This window comes from Grampus griseus (genome assembly GCF_964374135.1).
Source record: "Grampus griseus genome assembly, chromosome: 13".
In the NCBI taxonomy this organism is placed as follows: Eukaryota; Metazoa; Chordata; class Mammalia; order Artiodactyla; family Delphinidae; genus Grampus; species Grampus griseus.
Window position 1 is genome coordinate 21,723,272 of NC_139007.1, and position 19,585 is coordinate 21,742,856.

General features: G+C 37.1%; 2 protein-coding genes across 2 annotated transcripts in view; one reads left to right on the forward strand and one right to left on the reverse strand.

Annotated features, from left to right (window-relative positions):
- The window catches only part of RNGTT (RNA guanylyltransferase and 5'-phosphatase), a 221,891-nt gene that overhangs the window by 138,762 nt on the left and 63,544 nt on the right, over nucleotides 1-19,585 (reverse strand). The window contains exon 10 of the mRNA XM_082669277.1: nucleotides 11,196-11,267. Within this exon, the coding sequence (XP_082525403.1) occupies nucleotides 11,196-11,267 (72 nt within the window). The remainder of the gene's footprint in view (nucleotides 1-11,195; nucleotides 11,268-19,585) is intronic.
- Nucleotides 7,478-8,941, forward strand: LOC309831553 (bifunctional methylenetetrahydrofolate dehydrogenase/cyclohydrolase, mitochondrial-like; the record flags this gene model as incomplete). The annotated part of the gene is made up of 2 exons (XM_082668792.1): nucleotides 7,478-7,602; nucleotides 7,775-8,941. The coding sequence occupies 2 exons, from the start codon at nucleotides 7,478-7,480 to the stop codon at nucleotides 8,724-8,726; spliced, it is 1,077 nt and encodes a 358-aa protein (XP_082524918.1). The 3' UTR covers nucleotides 8,727-8,941.

The following is a 19,585-nucleotide window of genomic DNA, read 5'->3' on the forward strand; positions in this document are numbered from 1 at the left end:
CCTTTGAAGGTCAGGGCACTAAATTATAAACTCCCTGGAAGGCAAGAAATTATGTCCTATTCTTCTGGGCATACTCAATACCTAGACTAATACTTGACATATAAAAAATTATCAATGAAATTCTTGCTGTACAAAATAATAAACTAAGGAACTGAAAAGTTTCAAACAATTATTTCAAAAAAATTTTTTCTAAGGGTGACCTTGATTTCATAATTCAAAATAAACAAAATGGTTAAACATCAATGAAACCTCCACAGTATATTAAAGAATTAAATATATGACACTTTCAATCATAAATATATTCTATTATCAGAAATGTGAAAAACTGTGACTTAAAAACCCAATGAATTAGTCACTCCCTCTTGCGAGAGCACCGGAATCGCAAGTAACTGCTGAAGAATAATCAACAGGAAGACACTGGAACTCACCAAAAAAGATACCCCACATCCAAAGACAAAGGAGAAGACACAATGAGATGGTAGGAGGGGCACAATCATAATAAAATCAAATCCCATATCTGCTGGGTGGGTGACTCACAAACTGGAGAACACTTATACCACAGAAGTCCACCCACTGGAGTGAAGGTTCTGAGCCCCACGTCTGGCTTCCCAACCTGGGGATCTGGCAACGGGGGGAGGAATTCCTAGAGAATCAGACTTTGAAGCCTACTGGGAATAGATTGTAGGATTTCGACAGGACTGGGAGAAACAGAGACTCCACGCTTGGAGGGCACACACAAAGTAGTGTACTCATCAGGACCCAGGGGAAGGAGCAGTGACCCCATAGGAGACTGAACCAGACCTACCTGCTAGTGTTGGAGGGTCTCCTGCAGAGGTGGGGGGTGGCTGTGGCTCACCGTGGGGACAAGGACACTGGCAGCAGAAGTTCTGGGAAGTACTCCTTGGCATGAGCCCTCCCAGAGTCCGCCATTAGCCCCAACAAAGAGCTGGGTAGGCTCCAGTGTTGGGTCACCTCAGGCAAAACAAGCAACACGAGGGAAACCAGCCCCACCCATCAGCAGACAAGTGGATTAAAGTTTTACTGAGCTCTGCCCACCAGAGCATCACCCAGCTCTACCCACCACCAGTCCCTCCCAACAGGAAACTTGCTCAAGCCTCTTAGATAGCCTCTTCCACCAGAGGGCAGACTGCAGAAGCAAGAAGAACTACAGTCCTGCAGCGTGGAACAAAAGCACATTCATAGAAAGATAGACAAGATGAAAAGGCAGAGATCTATGTACCAGAAAAAGGAACAAGATAAAACCCCAGAAAAACAACCAAACGAAGTGGAGATAGGCAATCTTCCAGAAAAAGAATTCAGAATAATTATAAGGAAGATGATCCAGGGCCTCGGAAAAAGCATGGAGGCAAAGATCAAGAAGATGCAAGAAATGTTTAACAAAGACCTAGAAGAATTAGAGAACAAACACCTAGAAGAATTAAAGAACAAACAAACAGAGATGAACAAAACAATAACTGAAATGAAAAATATACTAGAAGGAATCAATAGCAGAATAACTGAGGCAGAAGAACAGATAAGTGACCTGGAAGACAGAATGGTGGAATTCACTGCCACAGAACAGAATAAAGAAAAAAGAATGAAAAGAAATGATGACAGCCTAAGAGACCTCTGGGACAACATTAAACACAACAACATTCGCATTACAGGGGTCTCAGAAGGAGGAGAGAGAAAGGACCCGAGAAAATATATGAAGACATTATAGTCGAAAACTTAAATAACATGGGAAAGGAAATAGCCGCCAAAGTCCAGGAAGCCCAGAGAGTCCCAGGCAGGAGAAACCCAAGGAGAAACACACTGAGGCACATAGTAGTCAAATTGGCAAAAAATAAAGACAAAGAAAAATTACTGAAAGCAGCATGGGAAAAACAACAAATAACATACAAGGGAACTCCCACAGCTGATTTCTCAGCAGAAACTCTACAAGGAAGAAGGGAGTGGCATGATATATTTAAAGTGATGAAAGGGAAGAACCTACAACCAAGATTACTCTACTCAGCAAGGATCTCATTCAGATTCACTGGAGAAATCAAAAGCTTTACAGACAAGCAAAAGCTAAGAGAATTCAGCACCACCAAACCAGCTCTACAACAAATGCTAAAGGAACTTCTCCAACTGGAAAACACAAGAGAAGAAAAGGACCTACAAAAACAAACCCAAAACAATTAAGAAAATGGTCAAAGGAACATATGTATCGATAATTACCTTAAACGTGAATGGATTAAACGCTCCAACCAAAAGACACAAGCTCGCTGAATGGAAACAAAAACAAGACCATATATGTGCTGTCTACAAGAGACCCACTTCAGACCTAGGGACACATACAGACTGAAAGTGAGGGGATGGAAAATGATATTTCATGCAAATGGAAATCAAAAGAGAGCTGGAGTAGCAATACTCATATCAGATAAAATAGACTTTAGGGCTTCCCTGGTGGCGCAGTGGTTGAGAGTCCGCCTGCCGATGCAGGGGACGTGGGTTCATGCCCCGGTCCGGGAGGATCCCACATGCTGCAGAGCGGCTGGGCCCGTGAGCCATGGCCGCTGAGCCTGCGCGTGCGGAGCCTGTGCTCCACGGCGGGAGAGGCCACAACAGTGAGAGGCCCACGTACCGAAAAAAAAAAAAAAAAATAGACTTTAAAATAAAGAATGTTACAAGAGACAAGGAAGGACACTACATAATAATCAAAGGATCAAACCAAGAAGAAGATATAACAATTGTAAATATGTATGCCCCAACACAGGAGCACCTCAATACATAAGGCAACTGCTAACAGCTATAAAAGAGGAAATTCACAGTAACACAATAATAGTGGGGGACTTTTAACACCCCACTTACACCAATGGACAGATCATCCAAACAGAAAATTAATAAGTAAACACAAGCTTTAAATGACACAAAAGACCAGATACATTTAATTGATATTTATAGGACCTTCCATCCAAACACAGCAGATTACACTTTCTTCTCAAGTGCACATGGAATATTCTCCAGGATAGATCACATCTTGGGTCACAAATCAAGCCTCAGTAAATTTAAGAAAACTGAAATCACATCAAGCATCTTTTCTGACCACAACGCAATAAGATTAGACATGAATTACAGGGAAAAAACATTAAAAAACACAAACACATGGAGGCTAAAGAATACATTACTAAATAACCAAGAGATGACTGAAGAAATTAAAGAGGAAACCAAAAAACACCTAGAGACAAATGACAACGAAAACATGACGATCCAAAACCTATAGGATGCAGCAAAAGCAGTTCTAAGAGGGAAGTTTATAGCTATACAAGCCAACCTCAAGAAACAAGAAAAATCTCAAATAAACAATCTAACCTTACACCTAAAGGAACTAGAGAAAGAAGAACATACAAAACCCAAAGTTAGTAGAAGGAAAGAAATCATAAAGGTCAGAAGAAATAAATGAAATAGATACAAAGAAAAAAACAGCAAAGATCAATAAAACTAAAAGCTGGTTCTTTGAGAAGATAAACAAAACTGACAAACCATTCCCCAGCCTCATCAAGAAAAAGAGGGAGAGACTCAAATCAATAAAATTAGAAATGAAAAAGGAGAAGTTGCTACAGACACCACAGAAATATAAAGCATCCTTAGAGACTATTATAAGCAACTCTATGCCAATAAAATGCACAACCTGGAAGAAATGTACAAATTCTTAGACAGCTATAACTTTCCAAGACTGAAGCAGGAAGAAACAGAAAATATAAACAGACCAATCACAAGTAATGAAATTGAACCTGTGATTAAAAACCTTCCAAGGAACAAAAGTCCAGGACCAGATGGCTTCACAGGTGAATTCTATCAAACATTTAGAGAAGAGCTAACACCTATCTTTCTCAAACTCTACCAAAATATATCAGAGAGAGGAACACTCCCAAACTCATTCTATGAGGCCACCATCACCCTGATAGCAAAACCAGACAAAGATACTACAAAAAAAGAAAATTACAGACCAGCATCACTGATGAATATAGATGCAAAATCCTCAACAAAATACTAGCAAACAGAATCCAGCAGCACATTAAAAGGATCACACACCACGATCAAGTGGGGTTTATACCAGGAATGCAAGGATTCATCAACATACACAAATCAATCAATGTGATAAACCATATTAACAAATTGAAGGAGAAAAACCATATGATCATCTCAACAGATACAGAAAAAGCTTTTGACAAAATTCAACACCCACTTATGATAAAAACTCTCCAGAAAGCGGGCATAGAGGGCACCTACCTCAACATAATAAAGGCCATATATGACAAACCCACAGCAAACATCATTCTCAATGGTGAAAAACTGAAAGCATTTCCTCTAAGATCAGGAACAAGACAACGATGTCCACTCTTGCCTTCTATTATTCAACATAGTTTTGAAAGTCTTAGCCACGGCAATCAGAGAAGAAAAAGAAATAAAAGGAATCCAAATCGGAAAAGAAGAAGTAAAACTGTCACTATTTGCAGATGACATGATACTATACATAGATAATCCTAAACGTGCCACCAGAAAACTACTAGAGCTAATCAATGAATTTGGTAAAAAAGTAGCAGGATACAAAATTAATGCACAGAAATCTCTTGCATTCCTATATACTAATAATGAAAAATTTGAAAGAGACATTAAGGAAACACTCCCATTTACCATTGCAACAAAAAGAATAAAATACCTAGGAATAAACCTACCTAGGGAGACAAAAGACCTGTATGCAGAAAACTATAAGACACTGATGAAAGAAATTAAAGATGATACAAACAGATGGAGAGATATACCATGTTCTTGGATTGGAAGAATCAATATTGTGAAAATGACTATACTACCCAAAGCAATCTACAGATTCAATGCAATCCCTATTAAATTAACAATGGCATTTTCTACAGAACTAGAACAAACAATTTCACACTTTGTATGAAGACACAAAGACCCCGAACAGCCAAAGCAGTCTTGAGGGGAAAAAACGGAGCTGGAGGAATCAGACTCCCTGAATTCAGACTATACTACAAAGCTACACTAATCAAGACAGTATGGTACTGGCACAAAAACAGAAATATAGATCAGTGGAACAGGATAGAAAGCCCAGAGGTAAACCCACACACCTATGGTCAACTAATCTATGACAAAGGAGGCAAGGATATACAATGGAGAAAAGACAGTCTCTTCAATTAATGGTACTGGGAAAACTGGACAGCTACAGGTAAAAGAATGAAATAAGGAAACTCCCTAACACCACACACAAAAATAAACTCAAAATGGATTAGAGAGACCTAAATGTAAGACTGGACACTATAAAACTCTTAGAGGAAAACACAGGCAGAACACTCTTTGACATAAATCACAGCAAGATCTTTTTTGATCCTCCTTCTAGAGTAATGGTAATAAAAACAAAAATAAACAAATGAGACCTAATGAAACTTAAAAGCTTTTGCAAAGCAAAGGAAACTACAAACAAGATGAGAAGACAACCCTCAGAATGGGAGAAAATATTTGCAAATGAATCAATGGACAAAGAATTAATCTCTAAAATATATAAACAACTTATGAATCTCAATATCAAAAAAACAGACAACCCAATCCAAAGTTGGGCAAAAGACCTAAACAGACATTTCTCCAAAGAAGACATACAGATGGCCAAGAAGCACATGAAAAGCTGCTCAACATCACTAATTATTATAGAAATGCAAATCAAAACTACAGTGAGGTACCTCACACCAGTTAGAATGGGCATCATCAGAAAATCTACAAACAACAAATGCTGGAGTGGTTGTGGAGAAAAGGGAACCCTCTTGCACTGTTGGTGGGAATGTAAATTGATACAGCCACTATGGAGAACAGTATGGAGGTTCCTTAAAAAATTAAAAATAGAATTGCCATATGATCCAGCAATCCCACTACTGGGCATATATCCAGAGAAAACCATAATTGAAAAAGATACATGCACCCCAATGTTCATTGCAGCACTATTTATAATAGTCAGGTCATGGAAGCAACTTAAATGCCCATCAACAGACGAACAGATAAAGAAGATGTGGTACATATATACAATGGAATATTACTCAGCCATAAAAAGGAACGAAACTGGGTCATTTGTAGAGACGTGGATGGATCTAGAGACTGTCATACAGAGTGAAGCAAGTCAGGAAGAGAAAAACAAATATCGTATATTAACGCATATATGTGGAACCTAGAAAAATGGTACAGAGGAACTGGTGTGCAGGGTAGAAATGGAGACACAGATGTAGAGAACAAACGTATGGACACGAAGTGGGGAAAGTGGTGGTCGTGGGGTGTGTGTGTGATGAATTGGGAGATTGGGATTGACATGTTCCACTAATATGTATAAAATGGATGACTAATAAGAACCTGCTGTATAAAAAAATAAAGTAAATTCAAAAATGCAAAAAAAATTAAAATTTTAAAAATCTATGAAATAAAGCAAAAGGTACTCAATAAATCCTTACTGAATGAATGATTACAGACCAAGAGATGAAAAGCATGAATTAATCATTTTTACAGGAAAATATGGTTGAATCTCCTAAACAAGACACAAAAGCACAAACTTTGAGATATAGTGAGCTGGATTTCATTAAAATGAAAAACTTCTGTGAATCAATAGATATTAATATGGAAAACATATTGTTTGCCACATATATAACTAAGAAAGGATTAGAATCCAGAAAAGATAGCTATTAGAAGATTATTCAAACTTGCAGTTAAATCACAGAAGAAAAATTCAAACAAGTAAAAATAAACATGAAATATGCTTAACTTCATTAGTAATCAGGAAAGCAAATTAAAACAATCCAATTGACAAAGATCTTAAAATCTGATAATACCAACTGTGGTAAAGTGGTACAACTACTTCTGAAGGGAATTTAGCAACACAAAAAAAAGCTGAAGTCGCCAATTTAATCAGAATCTCCATGATGTAGGGATGAGGGACTGGCTTTTTAAAACGCTTCCTAGATGATTGTATCCCAAGAATGAGAACTATCCTAGAGAAACCTGGACATACACACACAATAAAAAGTATATAAAACTGTTCCATGCAATAGTAGTATAACAGCAAAATATGGAAACCCAAATGTCCATCAAATGGAAAAAAGATAAATTCTGTATATTTATACAATGTAATAAAATACTAATTAAAGTGAGTGAACTAAACCTGTATGTATTAACACAAATAAATATCAACAAATAAGGTGGACCAAATGTTGGGTACCATAGTACAGTAGTACAATGACATTTATATAACAGTAGAAACACTGCAAAAGAATACACCACATATATCTTATAGATCTACACATAGGTAGTAAAGGTATTAAAAACATTCATGGGAATAATAAACATCAAATTCAGGGTAGAATCTGCTTCTGGATAAGATGGTCAAGAATGGAATGAGAGAGGTGTGCACAAGAAACTCCTACTGAGGGCGCTGGCCATGGCTGCAATGTGCCTCTTATCCACTTTGGCCATCCGGCTGCTCCGGCCGGCGCAGAGCTGCCGCCTCCACCATCGCCCCTTCCACCTCTCGGCAGTTCGGACTTTGACTGCAGCCCACCCGGAGTCGGTCAGTGCCAGACCGAGTAAATTGAGGTGGTAAACGCCCGGGAAGAGAAGAGGGAAAGCTCTGTTTGCGTTTTCTTAGGGAGGGAAACATCCAGACCCTGTTCCACTTGTGGATGGCTACAAGAAAGAAGAAATTAACACGTCCCCTCCCCGAGACTGGCCATTCCAGAAATGAAGCTGTTGTCATTTCGGGAAGGAAACTTGCTGAGCAGATCAAGCAGGAAGTGCGGCAGGAGGTGGAAGAGTGGGTGGCGTCAGGCCACAGACGGCCGCACCTGAGCGTCGTCCTGGTTGGTGAGAATCCTGCAAGTCACTCCTATGTCCTCAACAAAACCAGAGCAGCTGCCGATGTGGGAATCAACAGTGAGACAATTGTGAAACCAGCTTCAATTTCAGAGGAAGAACTGTTGAATTTAATCAATAAACTAAATAATGATGATAACGTAGATGGCCTCCTTGTTCAGCTGCCTCTTCCAGAGCACATTGATGAGAGAAAGATCTGCAATGCTGTTTCTCCAGACAAAGATGTTGATGGCTTTCAAGTAATTAACGTAGGGCGAATGTGTTTGGACCAGAATTCCATGTTACCAGCTACTCCATGGGGTGTGTGGGAAATAATTAAGCGAACTGGTATTCCAACCCTGGGGAAGAATGTGCTTGTGGCTGGAAGGTCAAAAAACGTTGGAATGCCCATTGCAGTGCTGCTGCACACGGATGGGGCGCACGAACGTCCCGGAGGTGATGCCACTGTCACAATATCTCATCGATATACTCCCAAGGAGCAGCTGAAGAAACATACGGCTCTTGCAGATATTGTGGTCTCTGCTGCAGGCATTCCAAATCTGATCACAGCAGATATGATTAAGGAAGGAGCAGCTGTCATTGATGTGGGAATAAACAGAATTCAAGATCCCATAACTGCTAAACCCAAGTTGGTTGGAGATGTGGATTTTGAAGGAGTCAGGAAGAAAGCCGGTTACATCACTCCAGTCCCTGGGGGTGTTGGTCCCATGACAGTGGCAATGCTAATGAAGAATACCATTATTGCTGCAAAAAAAGTGCTGAGGCTTGAAGAGCGGGAAGTACTGAAGTCTAAGGAGCTTGGAGTAGCAAGTAATTAACTATTGCGTCTTCTGTGTCATGAACAGCACTCCAAGCTAGTTCACGAGGAAAACCAGGCCAATAGAAATGCAATATTTATTCTACTTAAATGGTTTAAAACAATGCTTTCTATTTATTTGTAAGCTTAAATGGGTGGGTGTTTGCACACATAGCCCTGCAGTTACCCACCAGGGAACATGCCACTATCGTGCTGGGTCATGGGATCCAGCCAAGAGAAGCCATTAACCTACTGATTAACAGGGGGACACTGTCACACTGAGAATGGCTGCCTAACTTTGTCAACCACTTCGGTTAAAATTTGTCTTTATTAGGAGGACAGCTATGCTTACCACCATACCACCAACGCTGCACAAATTTGTCTTTTCTACGATTGCATTTCCCAAGTGCTATTCCAATAATGAGTTGATGCTCACTTTAGGTTCCAAACCTTTTGCGTTCAACTGGTCAAACCAAAGGAAAAATGTTGCAAGAGAAAATTAGGGAAAAGGTAAAAAAGAAAGAAATGATGGTAGTTGAGTAGAAAAAAAACTACCCTAATTTAATATATGTATTGATTGATAACCAGAAGAAAAACTACATGTTAATAGTCTCCTAAGCTGTCATTTTGTAGCTTAGTCATTGGGAAAATGTTTGGGGTTGTTTCATTTGCTATTAGCTCTCGTTTTATGTTCGTTACCATCCCTGAGGTTTCCCCATTTTAGTTTTCTAGGATTGAAAGGCTTATTTTATAAATTATTCATGTGTGTTGTCATATTTGACTTTCCTACATCCTTAAACTTCACTGTCAAATTTTTATACTGTTGGGGGTGTCTGTATGGTTTCTTTAGTGTATCTTGAAACCTGTATTTGGAAAACATAACTTGGGCTTAATGATCATTCGGGCAGCTTGTATAAGTGTGCAACTTACTTTTCCACCAAAGAACTGTCAACAGCTGCCGGCTTTTCTCTGATGCACCTGTTGGCTTTTCTTGATTGATTTTTGAGAACTTGAGTTAATACTGAATTTAATCAGACTTTCTGATTAAAGGACTTTTTCCCTTCATTTTGTTTTTTTAAATAAAACACTTCTGACTGGTAAAAAAAGAAAAAAAGAAAAAAAGAAACTCCTACTGAATCTGTAATGATTTATTCCTTACTGAAAAGAAAGTGGAGTAAAAATGACAATGTTAAACTTCAACAAATCTGGAGGTCAGTACATAAGTATGCCTTACATTATTCTCTATATATTTGTGCATGCTGAAATTTTTCCTATTTTTTTAAAGAATTAGAAGGCTGTTGTCTCAGGCAAAGCTCCCAGACTAAGAAGTGAACCTGCACTGAACAATATTAAAGTGGAGTTCATTATCAAGAGGCAAAGGAGACAGTGCACCCCCATTCACAAAGAAAAAGGCCAACCCCATCCTTTACATCTCGTTATGGCCCAATGAACATTATTCCAATATCTGTAATGAGAATAAATCAATTCTGGAACACCTTACTTTTGAGGAATATAGTGGTCACAGACAGAACAAAAATAAAACTTGATTTCTGACTGAGTTTCTTAAATTTGAAACTCTGAAATATAGAAATTCAACAAAAAAATGAGATACATACATTGAACATTTCCAGGAAAAAATAATCTGGATAAATGCAATCCTGAATCTTACTACTACAATTTAAAATGTATACCCCTAAAAAAGAACTTTTTAAAAGCCTTGTTATAAATCTTCAAAACCTTATAACTTAACACTTTTAATTCCAGAAGTCTTAATTGCTTTCAGTCTGGTTTGAATACTAAGTGATTATGCAATTTGAATAACACGTCTAGAGGAATGATTACACCTTTTCATGGATATACACTACTGAAAGAAATTCTTGCATTTACAGAAGTCATCTTGTACTGCCTAAATAATTTAGTCATTCATACTATAATTAAACATTAACAGGAAAACAGATTCTTGATGAGTCTAACATTGCAGGAAATGGGTAGAGAATATAATTCCTATTTTTTTAATCTATTTACAACAGGCAATTTTATATTTTGTTTTCAAGTTTCCTGCATGTACTCATGAATAACATATTTGTGCCTCCATGTTACACAGTGAACACTCATAGTCAGTTTCTCTGTTTGTTTTTTTTTTAAGTGACAGACTAATAAAATTTGGAGACTTTTTAATCGAGTACAGGATAACTAAAATTGAGAATTTTCCATTTTACAAAATGCTGTCTTATTTTATCACAACTAAACTTTTTTCCTTACTCACTTGAAGTTCCTAAAGAATCCAAAGACAAAGAAATGTGCTAAATATTAGGCAATTAAGAGAAAGAAAAGGAGACGTAAAAGTATTAATAAGGTATCAAATGGGTAATTTGAATGAGTCATCATTCTGCTTTCCTACTATCTCTAAGACAGTAGAACTTTTTATTTGTTAAAAACTAATTATTATCTCAGTGACATTTTTATTTTATAAATTATAAAAGGTACTTACATTGAATTTAATTATGTCGTATATCAAGTATCTAGGAACAGCCTGTCCATTTACTCTGTCAATAATCATTTCCTTTAAAGAGAAAAGAAGGTAAGTTTATTCATACTTTAAGAGCAATTTCTTTAGTTTGATTAAAATATAACATTCACACAGAAAGTACATAAATCATAAATATACAACTTGATGAAATTTCAAAGTGAACACACTTCTACACGGATCAAATCAATAGACTGCCAGCACCACAAAAAAACCCACCATGAATTTATTCTGTATTGCAATAAAATCATATGACAATATCGCCTCATTTTTTATATTTGAATTTCTATTCTACATCTTATGGTTGAATTACTAAGCAACTATTAGGATAAAGAAACTACAAATTTTAAATTCTAAATATCAGCAACATTTAAAAAATAAATTTTGCTAAATCATTATTGCTTTAAATTCTGTTGTATGCCAATTGCTTTAATCATAAAATCTATAGGTATAAATGGTGCCCTTATTATAGATAAAATCTCCATGTGCCCACACAGTCTTTCTTGGTTCCGTATCCCTCTACTAATGATCAAAGGGAACAGGGCAAGAGAATATGATATCACATATCACAGCCATTAAGTGAAACGAACTTAAAATCTGCACTCTGACAGAAAAAAGATAAAGGACACTAAAGGATGATTACAGGCATATAATGTAGGATTTTTAAAATTTTTTTTCTGCCATGTCATGCAGCTTGCAGGATCTTAATAATTACCCAAAATATTAATTCTTAATAATAGGTTTTAACCTAAAATTATTATTCTTTCCTCATATTTTTCCTTGGAAACTAAACAGTCTTTTTATTATCTAATTTCATGACAATAACCACACACAACCATCTAAAATTACAAAGAACACACTGATGGAAGACAAATATATTTTCTAGTTTTAAGCAACTATTACCAATTGATTTCTTTCTCAAATATGTATTAGTTAAGCTACAGACATTTATTTATGGTTATCATCTTGAATCCAACAATTGACATAAATCATTTTCATTACTTTAAATTTGTTTACTGAAATATTTTTAAGTACTTGTATCTGAGAATTTTATAAGCCAACAAGGTAGCACCAATAACAGGTTTCAATTAATCTTTTCAAAAATGTGTGGATGGAAATTAAGTGGACTTCCAGGTTCAGAGAGCAGAAATCACAGAATTTCCCTCCCAAATTACCTGATGAAATGAGTAAATACATATCTTCTTCAAACAGTAAAACAAAAAAGAAAGTTTATTATCAGCAAACTAAACAAGTAAAAAGGAATAAACAAACCAGTAAGTTTAAAAACTGATAACCATGGAAACTACCAAAATTCTGGTAAAACAAAAAGGGTTCACCTCCAAGCCCACTAAACCCCCAAAAGCCCTACTTGTAAAATGACAAATCATTGATAACTGTCACTATTACATTAAAATATAGAGAAGGAAACTCGGTGGTTATTCTTGTCTTCTTTTTTCCCTCTTCCGATTAAAAAGTAATTAAAATAGCAGAACACTCCTCCTGTCTGAAATAAAGGCTACGGGACTGCGTGCTGAATTGGAGAAACAATCTGAGCATTACTGGAATAAAATATGGCTCCCAACTCGCTGAAGAAAATATTTACCCACAGTTTTTAAAAGAGAAGAGAACCCAGGGATTCTAACAAAGACCTAGGCTGTGTGGTGGACAAAATATATGAAGAAATGATCTTCAAGGCACTAGACATCCAGCAACAAAGTACAGTAACTCCTAGGAAACAGTAAATAACTATATGAGCCCTACAACTGTCCCAGCTTATTGGTCGAGGAGAGTTTCCAGGCTTCAATGCAGGCAGGGGGAGCCCAGGAGAGCCCAGCAGTCTCCCTGAATTGAGAAAATAGACCAGCCTGTCTAGGGAGACCAATGAGGCTAGAGTTTTCACAGCAGAGGATAGGGTGGGAGAGGGACGTCTTCAGATAGACCTCCATGAATATTCAGCAAAGCAAGCATGTGAGGAAACTACTCAAGGTCAGGCAAAGAAGTACCCAAAAATCTTAAAGAGAACCATACATGTCACTCAACAAGGTTGGGAATAACGCCTGTTCCCACCAGCCAGATTAGAAAGTCTCATAACTCACAGGGCATTGAGTACTCAGAAGGATCTTATCTCAGTAGCGGAGGATAATTATCCCTAAAGACTCCTCACCTAACAAATCTTAAAAACAAGACTCAAAAGGCACAAACTAGTCCCAAGTAAATTAACTGCATCTCAGAACAAAGCTCAAGAATAGTTATAGGAATACAAAAATATTGAGCCCCCAACAAGGTAAAATTCAAAACGTCTGGCAGCCAATCAAAAATTACCAGGTATGCAAAGAGACAAAAATATACAACTCATAAAGAGGAGAAGAAAATCCATCAAAATAGGCCTAAAACTGTGAGCGATGTTAGAGCTAGCAGGCAAGAATATTCTAACAGTATTCCATATATTCAAAAAGGTAAGTAGAGACACAGAAGACTTAAAAAAGACTCAAATTCAATTTCCAGAGGTGAAAACTACAATGTCTGAGGTGAAAAATACTGTGGTTGGGATGAACAGTGGTTTAGATGCTGGAGAAGGAGAGATTCATGAACGTGAAGACAAATCAATACAAACTATCCAAAACGAAACAGAAAAGTTTGTTGTTGTTTTAATGAAAGAACATTAGTAATTAAATTTTCAACAGGTGGAAGGGTAGAAATGCACAAAAACATTCTACTTTTGATGAAAATTGTAAACCCACAGAAAAAAGATGCTGAATCCTTTATTATGGGCCCTACGAAAAAAAACCCAAAATCTGCATGTTTGACTTTCCTATCCTCTGTACTTCTCCATATTCCATTGCCTTTATCTGAAGTTCCCAGGCATCCACTCTTCTGCCTACCCATTTAATATTTCCTGAGCCCAAACTATACTCTATGCTCTAAGTGCTGGAGACATTAAGCACCCAGTCCCTAGCTTCAAGGGGCTCAGAGTAATAGAAAGAGAGGAAAATGTATAAGTAGCTAGGTCGAAGGAAGAGCTACAGTTTTAATGACAGATGGCCATACAGAGAGAATGACCATGTAGCTGTCTGTCTAAACCAGGATACTTTTGAGAGTGAGAGATGGCTATTAATAACTATACTAAGACAACAAGTATACACCTTTACTATTCCAGTCAATAAGGGCACATTGTATAAACATAAGGAGAAGGAGTGGTTATTTCTACCTGAAGAGTAAGACAAAGGTTTGATAATAAGGTGAGAAACCCATTAGCTGAATCCTGAAAGATGTGGTGGATATCTTCTAGCAGGACGGTGGACACGCCAAATGGTATTTAAAAGGCATGGAGAAGGTGGTAAACTCTCCAAAGCTCAGTAATAGGTGGGACTTATGCTTTCAAGGGCTCACAGTCAAAGATGATGTTAAATGCTTAGGCGCGGCCCAGATATAAGGAATATTACATTACGTACTTTGGCTTTCATGCTTTAAGCAATGGAGAACCACTGAAGGGGTGTTTTGGGTTTTTTTAATATAAATTTGTTTTATTTATTTATTTTTGGCTGCGTTGGGTCTTCGTTGCTGCACGCGGGCTTTCTCTAGCTGCGGTGAGCGGGGGCTACTCTTTGTTGTGGTGTGCAGGCTTCTCATTGTGGTGGCTTCTCTTGTTGCAGAGCACGGGCTCTAGGCACATGGGCTTCAGTAGTTGTGGCTCACAGTCTCAGTAGTTGTGGCTCTCATGCTCTAGAGCGCAGGCTCAGTAGTTGTGGTGCACGGGCTTAGTTGTTCCGCAGCATGTGGGATCTTCCCAGACCAGGGCTTGAACCCATGTCCCCTGCACTGGCAGGCGGATTCTTAACCACTGCACCACCAGGGAAGCCCCCACTGAAGGGTTTTGATGAAAGGAAGTAATTAACTGTGGAAAACCTGTGGGCCTTCAAAGTTCATCTCAAAGGTAACCCATTCCTTGAAATCCTTTCAGATAAGGCCCACTTGGTTCTATTTATCATAGTTAAGTGATGAAATGTTCCTGAATTAGATAGCAGTGGTTGCATAATCTTGTGAATACTAAAAACCACTGACTTATATACCTTAGAATGGTAAATTATATTTCAACTTTTTCAATAAAGTTAAATTTTAAAAAGAAAAAGAAATCCTAAAATCAGTTCTTCAGAGTGAAGGAAAACGATGGAACCCCAGATACACAGCATATATTAAACGTCAGCTATGTACGTGTTGATTACACACGTTCTATAAATACAGGCACAACAAAAATGACTAAAAGGAAATACATCAAAATGTTAAAATTTAATCTCTTCTTGATAGTTGAGTTCTATTTTATAACATACAGACTTCCTAAAATTTTAACAATGAGCATGCATATTCCTTTATAAAAAATTAACAGATGAAAAGACATGCCATTTTCCCAAGTTTTTTGTTATTAACTTTAATGATTAACTGTTATATCCTCCTCTTATCCTCAGTATAAAATTGACTGAACTTCACTGATTTGTTTCAAGTGAATTACTGCCGTATTTCTAAACTCCTATTTTCCACATTCTGTGGGTCAAAGAACATAATCTAGAGAGCAAAACAAAAGCTTAAACGCTCACATATGACAGCCAGACAATTAGGCAGTTTGAGTTATTCTTGGATTTGGAATTTGACAAAAACAATTTGCAAATGAAAATGTAGAAGAAACAGGAAACTACAGAGGACTGTTTTAATTAACTAAGTGGAAAAACAGATATGGCAACTATAATTCTGGTCCAAGTAAACTGACATCATGAATCATATTGCTATTTTAAAACCTCACAAGAGTCTATTATGTTGCTCTCAGTTATCCAAGTTTGGGGTGAAAATAAATAGTACTGCTAAGTTAAATCTGCAGGTGGTTAAGCATCTAATTTTTAAGCATTATTTCCTACCTGGAATGCCCTTGGCCCATGTCCAACAAAAATCTCTTTCTATAGAAATCTTCCCATATCTAACACCAACTCCTCTATAAACCATCTTTAGTTTCTAACTAGATGTAATTCATTTCTCCTCTAAACAACCAAAGGACTTGTTTTAAATGCCAATCTTCGTTTTATTCGTTACCTATCATTCTCCGTCCCAACCCAATGAAGTAAGATATCTCCAGGGTGAGGCCTTCTCCTCAACCTTCTAAACAATGCCTGCACTCCTGGTGTGGTACATGATAGGAATGAAAAACTACACTAAACTTTTGCAAATGCTATAACTTGAGTCTTTTTCTTCCTTTTATTTTATGAATTATGATGCTAGAAAACTGTATCTTAAATAAAATGAAAGTAACAAAAATCAAAATAAATGTTCTTGCTGTTCCCATGAACCAATTACCAGAGCTGCTGTATTGGCAATGCAGATTATGGACAGCACAACTCCCGGGGTAGCTGTCACATCAACTACGATAAGAACGGAACACCTTGGAGATGTGCAGTAGCAATACTTCCAACCTTATGCAGTGGCTCTGTCAACCACAAGGGGGTGTGTGTGTGCACGTGCAGCATGCGTGCGCGCACACGCACAAATGTGTTAAAAAGTTTACGTATATATGTCAAAATATTTTACCACGCACACCGTCACAGGAATGAAAATTTATAATACTAGTAGCCTCACAGAGTACACAGTATAGACAATTCTGTGACTCTATAGTTACTCTTCGCTCAGTCTCCGTTTGCCACTCGGTCTCAATCAACTATACTACCTTCTTTCCTTCTTTCTAATCTTTATATCCAGCTCAGTCAACCTCTCCCTGGACTTCTGTCATCACTCTTTATGACCCATCTAAAATTTTCCTTGATCTCATGTCCACTGCTCTTCTCCACACAACCTCAAACTCTCACTCTCTCTAGGTCACATCCTGAACCTTCTCATCACCCAAAACTATACCTCAGAAGTGGCTGATTCAAACATCTCATTCTCCAATCACAGTCTTCCATCTTCTGGCTTGCACACTCCAATATTTACCTGGTAAATTTTTTTAAAAAGCACATGGGATTGGGGCAACAAGCATTCAGGTCACTTGGAAAATGGTACTCCCTCTGTTAAACAAATAAATACATATTTTATGCATGTGGCTTTCATTAGGGTAATTCTATCATTGAGAGTTTAAATGAACATTCACAAGCTACTCACTATTTTCCCAATATCACTGATATAAATCTGAAACAGAGATGCAAATTTCATCTTAAGACAGGAAGCATTCTCATACAAATTCCAGAGACTATTAGCCAGATATAATTCCATCTGCCTTGTGAAAAAGGTTCAATACTGAAAAAGTGAATAAATATTAAAGAACATGAGCAGTATCCCTGTAGAAAAGAAACTTACAGTTGTGGGAAGCCATAAGAAAGATGCAGAGTCCCTTTTCCCTCCAAAGAAAAATAGTGAAGGTGTGGCAAAGAGATAAACCACACAACCAAACATAGCAAACAGAAAGGTAAATGTTCTGGAGATAAGCCTACCAGAGATCATTCTGCAGAGAAAAATACAAGCTTCTTGTTGTACAGATTTGCACATTAAGTATAACACACTAATTCAGCCTAACTTCTCAAATAGCCTTGTTCACCCGAAAGCTAAATAAAGAGAGCAAAATCTAAGTGACAAACTTAAAAATAGCCAAGAGACTGGATATCCTTGCACTATCAGACATTAAATTGTATGCTAAAGTTACAGCCTGTAAGTCAACCTAAAACTACCACGGGAAGACCAAAATATTAATGGAATGGGAAAGCGAATCAAGAAACAAACAACGATATAAGGGAATCCCATATACAATAAAAATGATATACCTAATTAAAAAGGAAAAATACATTAGCAGACTGGTGCTGAGATAACAATTTAGACATTTGGAAATAAATAAAACTGTATCCCTATCTTACTCATTTTACCAAAATGTATCGTGGATAGATCAAATATTTAAATATGTAAATGAAACCATAAAAGTATTAGAAGGAAAAACAGGGGACTATTATAATAATTCTGAAGTAAAAATATCTTTCGTAAAATGACACAAAAGCCAAATATTAAAAACCAAGGTGTTTAACTACTATATATAAAATAGATAACTAATAAGGACATACTGTATAGCACAGGGAACTCTACTCAGTACTCTGTAATAACCTATATGGAAAAGAATCTAAAGAAGAGTGAATTATGTATATGTATAACTGATTCACTTTGCTGTACATCTAAAACTAACACAACATTGTAAATCAACTATACTCCAATAAATATTTTTTTTAAAAAAAACAAGGTGTTTATAATTTACCTACATAAATTTAAACCTGTGCCACCGAAAACACCAGAAAAAATATTATTTTTTCAAAATATGGGTCATAAAGTAATACCCCAATAGACAAAAACTTCTCATAAATCAGTAAGAAAAACATGAACACCCAACAGAAAAATGTATGAAAGATCTGAATGGGCAACTCACAGAAGAAATATAGTAACTCTGTATTGTACTAAATACAGTAAAACAAGTGAAAAAATATTAAACCTCCTTAACAATTCACATAAATTAAGAGGTAAATATTTATTTCACTATGTGCCAGACACTATTATCAGCACTTTATATAAACTATCCAACTTAATCTTCACAACAGCACCAAGACCTAAGTACTGTTATTAGCCTAACTTCACTACAGATGACGAAACTGAGTAAACGATATTAGGGCCCTCATACAATAACTCATGGAGCCAATAAGACACCATCAGTTAGAGTCAGCGTTCTTAACCACTATGCTATACTGTCTCCTAAAATGAAAAAGTCATTTAAAATTAGAAGATTTAAAATTTTCAAAACCCAGTGTTTAATAAGACAGTGCATAGATCCTTTAGAATGGCTGAACTATATGTGTGTTCAAACTTTCTGGAAAGAAGGGTGGAAATTATACATGTCAATGTTTAAAACGGGTAATGCCCCCAAATCCAACATAGTGAACACAGTACAGTGTATCAGGTTACTGTCCCTGCCTTGGGAGGACTACGTCTCTTGTACTCCAAGTGGTACTGCCACCTATGAGCCCCTGGTCTCCACTGTCTCTCTTCCTTGGATATATATATAACTTAGGCAAGGCCCTCTGGAATCTTCCCTGGGATTGATATGGATATTGGGAGAGAAAAGTTCCCTTTCTGCTTGGGTTGCAAGGCAACTTGCCTCCCACATGGAAAGAGCCTTCATGCAGAGTGAGAACAGACAGACAAGTAAGCAAAGAAAGAGAGAGAAAGACAGCATGGCCCATATCACTTGAGTCCCCAGATCCAGCCTGAAGCAAGCCAAGCTGAAACCTAATTATTTGTGCCAATTTAGTTCTTTTTTCCTCAGTTACTTTAAGTAGAATCTCACT